Source organism: Lepus europaeus, chromosome 13 (genome assembly GCF_033115175.1).
Source record: "Lepus europaeus isolate LE1 chromosome 13, mLepTim1.pri, whole genome shotgun sequence".
Lineage (NCBI taxonomy): Eukaryota > Metazoa > Chordata > Mammalia > Lagomorpha > Leporidae > Lepus > Lepus europaeus.
In genome coordinates this window covers 33,164,677-33,176,716 of record NC_084839.1, presented here as the reverse complement: position 1 = coordinate 33,176,716, position 12,040 = coordinate 33,164,677, and the positions used below count along the sequence as shown (strand labels likewise).

The 12,040-nt window shown below is 44.1% G+C and overlaps 1 protein-coding gene across 1 annotated transcript in view; it reads right to left on the bottom strand.

The window, feature by feature from the left end:
* The window catches only part of VIT (vitrin), a 112,103-nt gene that overhangs the window by 55,967 nt on the left and 44,096 nt on the right, over window positions 1-12,040 (bottom strand). Inside the window, exons 4-5 of the mRNA XM_062210178.1 lie at window positions 8,499-8,655; window positions 4,363-4,496 (exon numbers count right to left, since the gene is read on the bottom strand). Of these exons, the coding sequence (XP_062066162.1) occupies window positions 4,363-4,496; window positions 8,499-8,655 (291 nt within the window). The remainder of the gene's footprint in view (window positions 1-4,362; window positions 4,497-8,498; window positions 8,656-12,040) is intronic.

The following is a 12,040-nucleotide window of genomic DNA, read 5'->3' as shown; positions in this document are numbered from 1 at the left end:
CAGAGGAGGGACGAGGGAAAATACTTGGGCTCAAATTTGTGTGACTTCCCCTCATTAAAATCCCCTGGGGAACAGAAGTTGGCATTTCCAAGTCTCCCGCCCATGTCCAGGCCTGCTCTTAGGATAGACAATGTCCCAGGCTCTTTCAGACCCCATGAGGGCCCACAGCTGTGGGCTGCAATTTATCAGCAGGAAGTGACGTGGAGGTCTCATCCCCCTCTGTTTATCAGTCTCCTCATGTCTACAACCCTACTGTTCTTTCTGTTGCTATTCGGAAGGAAAAGGAGCGTGCACTCAGTTTCCTGAGAAGTGCATCAGACAGCAAACAGAGTATAAGAGGGTCCCTCGCTGACCTCTTGAATTCGTGGATTGTCCAAAGACCATGCTGGCCAAAGGTGCACGTGGTCCTCCCCACCGCCATCCCCCGCCCTGCAACCTGCCACAGCGAATTAATGAAAGAAGCACAGTGGTCTGTAAAAATTAGAGAAGAAAACCCAGAGAAAGGTCATGGAGGAGGGGGCCAGCGCTGTGGTGCAGCGCCGGCATCCCATATGGGCACTGGTTCTAGTCCCGGCTGCTCCTCTTCCAAGCCAGCTCTCTGCTATGTCCTGGGAAAGCAGTGGAAGATGGCCCAAGTCCTTGGGCCCCTGTACCCGCATGGGAGACCTGGAAGAAGCTCCTGGCTTCTGGCTTCGGATCAGTTCAGCTCCAGCCCTTGTGGACAATTGGGGAGTGAACCAACAGATGGAAGACTGACCGACCTCTCTCTGCCTCTCTCTGCAACTCTGTCTTTCAAATAAATAAAATAAAAATTAAAAAGAAACCACAAAGAATGTTTGCTTACATACAAATTCAAAATGAGGTAAAGAATGGATGAACAGAAGGCTGAGGTCAGCCATCCAACAGAGAAAATAAAAATAAAAGAAAGGTCATGGAGGCAACCGAGGCTTCAGAGGGGGCTCTGACACGATCAGTTAAGCGCGCTGGCCGTGAACTCGCTCCTTGACCCTGGTCAGTTGATGTTCGTGGGCTGCAGTGTACTCTCCTAACTCTTCCATCTGAAGAAGGCTTCCTACCTTGTTTATTACCATTGAAAAATGTGTTTTTGGTTAAATTGTCGTTACCTGGGATGAAGGGAGATGGAAGTTCAGATTTATAGTGAAACATCTCAGCAGATTGAGTTTTTTACTTAAAAAAACCCCAAACTGGAGTCGGCGCTGTGGTATACTAGGCTAAGCCTCCACCTGCAGCTCCAGTTTGAATCCTAGCTGCTCCACTTGCCATCCAGCTCTCTGCTTATAGCCTGGGAAAGCAGTGGAAAATGGCCCAGGTGTTTAGGCTCCTGCACCCATGTGGAAGACCCTGAAGAAACTTCTGGTTTCATATCAGCCCAACTCCATCCATTGTGGCCATTTGGGGAGTAAACCAGCAGATGGAAGATCTCTCTCTCTCTCTCTCTCTATCTATCTCTCTATCTATCTCTCTCTCCATATCTATGTCTGTAACTCTGCCTCTCAAATAAGTAAATAAGTCTTAAAACCCCCCAAAATTCTACTTTCATGCAATTAAATTTATTTTTAAATCTGTTGGAATTCTTGGATTACAGGTTGAGTGCTTAAGGTTGAAATGCTCTTATTTTAGCCAGGAGCTACTTGGTAAATGCCTGTGAGATGATTATGTTTCTTTGTCTCTCAACATATTTGTATTCTAAGCATTAGCATTTTCATATGGTTCCTGCTTTGAATCATTTGTTACAAGGCAAAGACCCATAGTACTGTGACTGATACCCTTCCACTATCTAACAAGGAAACCAGTCTAATTTGAATCATAGGTGTGCTTATTTTGGCAGACAAAAGGCAACAGGGATTACTTGAGTTGAGAAGAGTCCTGAAAGGTCTGTAGCCCAGTCACAACTCTAACCTCTAAAGGATGGTGTAGGTGTGTGGTCTGGGATGCCTCACGGCACCAGGCAGTCATCTGGATGACAAGTTGTGCCAGATCATGAGACATGAGACATTTCTCTCTCGCCTTCCTCAACTGGCTTTTTTTTTTTTTTTTTTTTTTTTTGGAAGTGGATCTTTCTCAGATAGTCCCATGGCACCCAGTCTTGTTGGGAGGCCAGAAAGCTTTGTTGGCATCTGGTGTAAGATTCTATGGAACCTACTTAGAAAAAAATGGGAGGTTTAGATCTAAAGTAACATAAGTGTAAGGTAAGCACAGAATGTTATGTTGTGCTGAAATGCTTCTGTAGACTCATCAAAAGCCTGAAAGGCTTCCACTGGTCAATCTTGGGAAATTTGAACACCAAAAAGAATAATGATTATAATGGGTACTTAATCATATTGTATTCTGAGAAACAATATCTCAGTCCAGAGCATTCTTAAAAATAGTAGGTAGAGAGGGGGAAGAGAAAACTCTTCTTTACTTAAGAATACTAGCTAGTAAATGTGGAAGGAATGGCAGAAATAGAAATATTATAATTTTGTAATTGCAGTCAAACCTTTGTATCCATGGGTTCTACATTTGTGAATTGAACCATCATGGGTAGGAAATACTTGAGGAGAAAACTGCACCTGTACTGAACAGGTACAAGCTTTGTTTTCCTTGTTCTTATCCCTAAACAATACGGTATAACACCTGTTTACAAAGCAGTCACATTGTATTAGGCATTATAATTAGATATGATTTAAAGTATATAGGATGTATGCACAGGTTCTATGCAAATACTATACCATTTTATATAAGGGACTTGAGTATCCATAGATTCTGGTATCTGCAGTGGGTCCTGGAGCCAATTCCCCTGTATTCTGAAGGATCACTGTGCTAATGTGATACTTGCTACAGCAAGGAGCAGCAATGGATGTTATACCATTGGATGAAATTTGTTGGTGGGACAAGCTTCACCTGATACAAAGATACCTGGTATTATTATTACATGTAATATAAAATTACATATAAGGTGTCTTTGCCATGGAGAGATATGGTAAATTATCCAAGTAAAACAGTATCACTAACGATTGGACAAACTGACATGTGTGTGCCTCTTATATGGCCATTGTAGTATGACACAGTGGCTATGCTATGATACTACATATCCATGCCAAAATATTTAACCTGAATACAAGGAGTTAGATGTGTTTGTAGTCCAAACAACTGGTCAGTACTTTATACCACCAAAAAGTACTACGGTAGGAGATGGTTCTAAGCTAAAAGATAGTAAACAGACATGATAACTAAATACAATGCATAATTTTGTTTTGTGTGTGGATCCAAAGAAAGAAAAAAGGAAAGGAAAAAGGAAATAAAGAAAGGGAAGGAAGGAAGGAAGAAAAGAAGGAGAGGAAGCAAAGGAAAATGAGAGGAAAGAAAGAAATATAAAGACTACCTGGGGCTCTTCATAATAATAATAAAAAAATACTACCTTGGGATAATTGGATATGATTGAAAAAGACCTGTTTGTGAGATGAAATTCTTATATTAATGTTAATTCTGTCGTTGTGGCATTGGTATTGTTATTTAGGAAATGCTTTAGTTCTGACACCATGTTTGCTGAAGTATTTAGGGATAAAGTGACATGATTACTGCTGCTTATTTTTCACATGGTGCCCAACAAACTATAGATAGATAATAGATAAAGCAAGCTGGCAGAATATTAACAGTTGGTGAATATGGGTATATACTGTACTATTCTTTTGATTTTTTTGTAAATTAAAAAATTTTTAAAGTAAAAGGTTGAGTTTCAAAAATTCATAAAAATTCATAAAAGTAGGGGGATGGATCATGGTGGAACAAAGATGGTTCTCTTTTCACTGGGAAATCACAATAGTCATTAGTTCAGTGACATTACCTCTTTGAAAGAGAGAGAAGAAGTGAAAATTATTATCTACAAAAATCCTATGACAATAGATAAAGTAGAACTAGTTGAAGAGTGAAGGAATTAAATTAAAATTCAAAGATCTAAAATAAAACCGTAGTTCAGTTCTCTAAGAATTTATACTCCTATCTATTCATCTAAAAGGAATCATTTTCCAGATAGAAGGCATATTTGGCCTAACTAAAGGACTAGTTCTAAATCCTAAATTATAAAAAGTAATTCACCTAATTAAAATTTTGATTATAGTTAAAGATAGCCATAGGGAATTTAAAATGAACAATTGAAAACTTTTAATATTTCCAGATTTGACTTTATTGTGATTGATCACGTAATTATAACTCACTGTTTCATGATCCTAATTATCTGTAGAACTAATGCTTCAAGTTGTTATGGGATGAGCTGGGCACACACAAAACTAACCGCACATATGGAGGAGCACCTTTCTTACCACAGGGTCTTCCCAAGCATTTCCCAGGGCGTGGCCATACCTAAGATGATGAAAGACTCTCTCCATCGTGGCAGGGATAGCGATTGGACACCGTTGGAATAACTCCCTTTATAACCAGATTGTCCAGCAACTTTGCGAACAAGTATTTTCCCTCCTGAATTATCGAGCACACCACTGTGAAAAAAAATAATATTTTTTGAAGGAAGAACAGAAATATTGTTTGGCAATGTCATCAGGCTATGAAATCAGCCTCTAGCTTTATTTAGACACGGGAAGGGAGCAAGAATCAGAAAAGGTTGACCTTGATTGATAGCCCAACCCCCAAGACGATGCCTCTGCTGCACCTGGCCTGGCAACAGACCTCTCAAGTCACGTGTCCTTCCCTTTCTTCTAACTGGACCATGTTGCTCTGTCACTCAGTAATTTCGCTTTACCACTCTGCCATGAACTGCTTTCCCTGGCTTCCTCCTTCCCACCGGTTCTTTTGAGTACAACCTCTTTCCTGGCATTTTCCAGTTTGGTTCTGTGACATCACAGAATGAATCCAGTTCATTCACAGGCTGGTATGAAATGATGAAAAGTAATTTATTCTTTTTTGGGGGTAGAGGAAGAAAGTGTATAGCTAAATTAAATGCATTGAAAGGAGTCCCCCAAAAGGCTAGAAATTGTTGTGTTAATTTCTGGGCTTTTTCCAGGTTTTAGGTCCTGACGTGTTCAGGAGTGATAGATCTGTCTTTCCTTCTGTGTTAGACAGGGGCTCCCATCTGATTCCCAAACAGCACTTTCTTATTTCTTGTCCCAGAGCCTAGTGTGTCTCCCTTGAAAAGTTGTAATTTATGGCACAGGGGATAAAAAAGTGTGTTTGATTTGTTTCCATCACTGCCCCTCCTCCCCTCCAGAAATGATGTTTGCTGTTTCCTGCTGCCCCACCTTCTGATGAGTCAGCAGCTTTCAACACTCAACACCCCAGTGGCCCAGAAGGAAAGAAAATCCCACTACTTGACATGTAGAACGCTTCATTGCCTTGGAGTCCTTCTCACATGTGGGATCTCATTGATCCTCCTTGCAAACCTGAACTGCAAGGCAGAGAGAAGGCTATGGCCATTCCACACACAGAGACTGCGAGAATCCTAGTGGCTCACTCAAAAGTTTGCAACTAGAAAATTGCAAAAGGGATTTGAACCCAGGTCTAACTGATGTGAAATGCTGGTTCATCCCTCTTGGTCATGGTTACTTGTCAGAGCTCGAGAGCACAGGCACCTCTCAATCCATTGAAGGCAACTCCTCCCCACTCCCTGCAGATGTTACTGACCTCCCTTGCTTCTCCCCTGACAGCACACAGAATTTCCACTGACATGCTCTGGTTGGGCTGCTCTTTCCCTATGGAAGACCTGGTTTCTGGGTCTGCCTGCCTAGGGCCGTGGAGCTTTCCAAGTAGAGCTGTTTCCAACACCTCTCCCCACAGAAGAGTGGGAGCTCTCTAGAAAACATGGCTATCTCCAGTGCAGGGAGAGTCCACTTGTGCAGGAGAAGGAGAGAGTCTGAAATAAGCTGACTCTCCACTTGTGAGGCAGACTGGGGCTTAGAGCCATGGAGATGTTAAGAATTTACATGAATGTGGCCACATTTCTCTCCTCACTCAGACACAGGCCATTCGTATATACCCATATTCCCTAGAACCACTGCTTCCCATTCCTCGGATGCCCTGACTGGTGCTGAGCGTGGCCTGGGCATCCAACTCCTCCCTGCCCCCAGTGCTGGGGACTGGGATGCACAGGGCCCGAGAGAAGGGACCTGGTGCTGATGGCTGCTGCTCCGAGGGGCATCTGGTCAGCAACCCGCAGGAAGAGTGCTCTGCCCAGAGAAGGCCTCTCCATCGCTCCAGCTCAGGCAAACCTTTGCTCTCCCCCAGGATTTGAAATACGGGGATTGGGATCAGACTGAGCCAAAACCGGATGCTTCAGATATGTTCATTATCCCTTTGGCTGCAAGCAATCAAGGGAATTGCTTGTAATAAGACATCTGAGCATGATACAGTATATGAATAATAAATCCTTTAATCCAAATTAATCCGAATTTCTAAACCAAAGTAAGCTCTCTCTGGCCTCCCAGTTCGGGCTCTGGGGGACTCTGGCAGGACAATGACTGTTGGTCCCCCAATGCACTTTCTGCTCATGTTCTCTTCTCTTAAATTCTGTCTTTGTGAAAAGCAAAGCTGATGGCATCCAAAATTCCTTTCTGTTTTCCCACAAGACGTCTAATCCTCCTCTTCCCAGATTGAGATACTTCTTTTAAAATAGTTTCTCTGCTCTTTCAGTTACTAGCCCAGGAAACTGCAATGCCACTCAATTGCTTGATCAAGCTGCCAGTCTTGTTTTTTGAAACATTGCAGATCTTCCCCTCTGCCCTTCCACCTTCTTCTGCATTGTCCGCTCTCCAACCCAGCTGCTGTGTTCCCAGAGTCCTCATCCTGCCCATGCCCTCCTTATCTTCTCCCCAGGGGGTGGGGGATGTGTGCCCATCATAAAGCCTTTCCCAGCTCTGACATCTATAATCTGAGCTGGAAACCAGGGCCATGGGTTTTAATCCTCAATATGTAATCAACCAGCAATTTAATTTACTTCCTCCTCTAACAAATGGGAAGGCTAACAGCAGCCTTTTAGAATGAGATGGTGCTAGAAGGAGAAAATCACAGTGTAATGGGTCAGTGCCATTAAAAAAATATTTTTTTCATTTTGTTAGAGGGAATGAGAGAGAAAGCTTCCATCTGCTGCTCAAATGCCTGCAACAGCCAGGGGCTGGGTCAGGCCAAAGCCAGTAGCTTGGCACTCAATCTGGGTGCCCCATTGTGGGTGGCAGGGATGCAAGTACTTGAACCATCACCCACTGCCTCTCAGAGCATGGATTAGCAGGGATCTGGAGTTGGGAGGGAGTTGGGAATCAAACCCAGGCATTCCAGTGTGGGCTTCAGACAACCCAACTAGCATCTTCACCACTGCACCAGATGCCTGCCTTGCTTACTTGTTGTTTTGATTACATAGTTGGTGAGATCAGATTTACTCTTGTGGTTCTGATCCTCCTAGGAAACACGGAAGGCAGTGGTTAGGAGAGCAGGTGCTGCAGTCAGCTGGACTTGGGTTTGAGTCCCTGCTCCAGTACTTTGTAATACTGTGGCTATAGAGAAGCTATTCAACCTTGTTGCATTTTAGAGATAAATGCATAATGGGGCTGGCTTTGTAGCACAACAGGTTAAGTAACTGCTTGTGACACCAGCATCCTATATTGGCCTGTTGGTTTGAGTCCCAGCTGCTCTACTTCTGATCCAGTTTTCTGCTAATGCAATGGGAAGGCAGTTAAAGATGACCCAAGTGCTATAGCCCTTACTAAGTGGGAGACCAGCATGAAGTTCTAGCCATTTGGGAAGTAAACCAACACATGGAAGATCTCTCTCTCTTTCTGTCTCTCTCCCTTTTGCTCTGTTAGTCTGCCTTTCAAATAAGTAAACCTTTTAAAAGATACGTGCATAGCAGTTGTAAATACAGCTTGTGAGGATTCAATACAATAACCACACAACAGAAGCCAAGTGCTTTGCACATACAGTCGCCTTATTACCGAAGCTATTAAGTAGACATGCATCTCTCAATGTTTTTACTACAAACAAACAAGCTAGGTCTGAGGCTTCTGAGAAGGTCATTTACCTCTCCTCATTGAGGCAGTGACTAGGTCCAAAGCATATCAAACCTACTGCCCTCCTTCCTGGATGCCAGACCAGCTGCTGGCCAAGCCGTGCCACCTGTCACCCTCCTCACCTTCCCTTTGTCTCCAGGCCATCACCATAGCTGTGAGATAGGTTCCTTTGTCTGAACTTCAGGGGCTCCCTTGGTTACACCTCCACTCTCCCCTTGTTCAGCTTTGCATCATTAAGAACTGTGGTTTCCTGGTTGTGAACATGAAGAATAAAATCCTTTCCCCTCCCTGTGAAAATGTAACGAGGAGTCTCTCATTCTTTCTCACTCCCAGCTTCTGGGTCACCCCTACGGGGTAGGGTTGTCAAATACAATGCAGCCTGCTTAGTTAAATTTGTACAATTTTGCTTGCTAAATACAGAGAGCCTGCACAGAGTGCTCCCTGCCAGCACCCTGATTGCTAGTTTTGAAGCAGCTCCGAGCTACCCACCTGTGCACTGCTGCACCGCACACACTGGAGTAGGATGCATAGATGTCAGTGCCATAAACGTGGTATTTGGGGTCTTGGCAGCCTGCTGGGCACTTCACAATGAACTCGGGATTGATTATCTTTCCAGCTTTGACATCACAGTTGATCTGAGGCACAGCTGGGAATATAAGATGAGGTCAAAATTACACCTTGCCATATCAGCTTAGATATGAGGTGACTCCATTAGGTCACGACTGTCCATTTACTTAATCTCTAAAAGTCAGAGTTCGGGCTGACCCCACATCTTGTCCATATAATGAAAGCAAAGCTATAATTAGGACATTCCTCAGACCAAGTGAACAACAGTGGCCAGCCATTGCATTTAATCTGCTGAGGGCAAAAACAAAAGGCTAATTCCTGTGCTTATGTAGACAATCAATTAATTAAAAATTGAGAATTCTGGGAAATGAACTACCACCAGGGACCAGACATGGAATCTTGAGTCAGTGGCAGGAGAGTACTGGCTTGTGAGATGCTCTGCAGCTAGCCCAGGAAAAGAGAAAACTCTCAGACAACCAAAGGAGGAAGGAAAATTAGTCCAGGAAGGGCAGAAGAGGGGATCCTGGGCCTTGGATCTGAGGGACTGGAACAGGTTGGCCTGCTGGCCTGAGGCTCCATGTTGGAGCCTGGTGGGAGTGTGTGGATGGATAGGGCCAGGGCCAGAAGGCAGGATGGGGGATGTGGGATGCAATGGAAAGGCTTTGGACACAGGGACATACGGTGAATGTGACCTTTGGTTTGGTCCTAGAGATTCCTCTGGGTCCAGATCTGGGGTCACCCCAGGAAGTGATCTTTTCCCACAGTTGGTGGAAAGCTAAGCAGGCAGGGGCAGTACATTCACGTGGCCTCCCAATCTTTGGGCCTCATCCCTGCTACCCAGGCCGGTGGTCTCCAGCGGGGAGGTTTGCCTGGGCATGAGGTGGAACAAATGCCCTGGTGACAGAAACTGGGCAGAGCTGTTGCATCCTTGCAAAGCCCTTCCCTCAAAAACTTCTGAGTGAGGAGGTCACATAGGTCTCCTGGTGCCCTTGAAGCTGGCAGTGTGTTCAGTGCTGGGTCCCTCTCCTGTGAAGGACTCTCAAACGTGAGCAGTCCAAAGAGTAAAGAGGGAGGCAGGTATTTGGCACAGGGGTTCCCACACCTCTTGGAACACCTGCATCCCATATTGGAGTGCTTGGGTTTGAGTTCTGGCTCTGCTGCTGATTTCAGCTTCCTATTAATGCACACTTTGAGAGGCAGCAGGTGATGGTTCAAGTACTTGGTCCTTGCCACCCATGTGGGAGACCTGAATTGATTTTCTGGCTCTGGTCATTGTTTTTGGGAAGTGAATCAGTGGGTGGAAGCTGTCTGTCTCTACCTTTCAAATAAACAAAATACATAAAAACACTAAGAAAAAAAAGCGCATGGGCTCAGGAGGCATCTGGAAACCACCACATGGGGGGAGATGGCTGGCAGAAATGGGTCACTTGGCCATGAGGCAAAAGATAGCTTAATTCGTAAGTAGAGCAGCTGTGTGCTATGACCCAGAGGGCTGAGCTAGCACTTAAAGGATAGACTTTCTATAGAAGCAAATTTTGCCAAGTACTTTCTAGGAATTGAAGTTGCCCTTGAAGAAATGGGCTGCCTTGTAAAGCAGTGAATGGCTGGTGGTGGAAGTGGACATGAGAGGAGATTTCTACATTGGGTGGGAGGTAGAAATAAAACCCCACCCTGTGCTAAGAGTCTGTGATTACATGCCTGGATCCAGGAGCTCTGCCAGGCCACCCACCCTCTAACTCAGTTACTGAGATGGCCTCAGAGTTGTTAATAACTTCCAGCTGTATCCAGAAAGCACATTCTTTCCTTAACCCTTAGGTACCTGCATGAGCAGAGCTTCATTTCATTCAGTAAGGAGAGAGATGTGAAGTTAGGACTCCTTGCTCTTTTCTTAAACACCCTTCCCAACCCTCTTTGTCACTCAGGGCTGGGCCAGCCTGGAGCTCCTCCTGCTAACCACCGGGCTGAGTCTGATCACAATTTGCGGTCTACACTAAGAAGTGGAGCACCATGCTTAAAATAGCTTTGGGTCTCCCCACCAAATGTTGCCGTCTCACCAAGGTTATTATTATTATTTTATCATCCATTCTTGTAAACTCTGATGCTCAAGGTTGTGCTTACTATTGCCAATCTCAGTACTTTTTTTTTTTTAAAGACTTTTCTTGGCTGACGATTCCAAAACAGTGTCTCAAGTGAGTTAATTGAGCTGTGGGTATAACTGAATGTGTTGAACTCTCCTACCTTTCCCCAGATTCCTTCTCTACTTCCAAATGCATCTCCTCCCTTAAAAAAAGATTTCTTGTTCGTGGTTTTTAGATCTTCAAAACGGGAGGTGACAAGTTGTAGAACTGGGATCACATCTTGATGTGACCTTGGCACTGTGAGATTTTAGATCTCCTGGCAGCCCAGCAGAATCTTCGGGGTTGAGTGAAAGAAGCTATGTTTGGAAGCTTATTGTATGAATATGACAAAACAATCAAACTTATTGAAAGACGTCAGGGTGCACCAGGGCATACAGTAGGGTTTTTTAAAAAGACAAGAGAAAACATCATATGGGAACATTTTGTTTCTTGCTAATCAATGCTCCTCCACCCCCTTCATTAGTGAGTATTTGTTTTTGTTGTTGTTGTTGTTGTCTTTTATTTTTAAAATAAAGGGCTGGGAAATATTTCAAATAAGATCTACTTTTTCTGTACCCCCACTGGATTGGCACAATTGATGGATTAAGTCATTAATTTGTCCCATGGGTGTGTGTGGTGTGTATGTGTGTGTGTGTGTGTGAAATCAACCACATATGCTCATGTGTTTTTGGAAAACAAGGAGCAATGGAAAAGTGTGGCTAAAGATCAAATATTTGTGAGATTTTTATAGAAAATTAAACTGGAGAGAAGGAACTAATTAACTTTTGCAAAGCAGTGGCCCAAATCACTGGAAAATGCAATGTCTACAACCGGACAGCAAAACCCATTTGCATCTTTCTGGCAACTCTTACTCTTTTTTTTTTTAAAGATTTATTTATTTATTTGAAAGTCAGAATTACACAGCAAGAGGAGAGGCAGAGAGAGAGGTCTTCCATCCAATGGCTCACTCCCCAATTGGCTGCAACGGCCAGAGCTGCACCAATCCTAAGCCAGGAGCCAGGAGCTTCCTCCGGGTCTCCCATGTAGGTGCAGGGGCCCAAGGACTTGAGCCATCCTCTACTGCTTTTCCAGAGCATAGCAGAGAGCATGATTGGAAGAGGAGCGGCCGGGACTAGAACCGGTGCCCATATGGGGTTCTGGTGCTTCAGGCCAGGGCTTTAACCCACTGCGCCACAGCATTTGCCCCGCAATTCTCCTTTTTTAAATTTTTTATTTAGTAAATATAAATTTCCAAAGTACAGTTTATGGATTACAACGGCTTCCCCCCCATAATTTCCCTCCCAGTTGCATCCCTCCCATCTCCTGCTCCCTCTCCCATTCCATTCA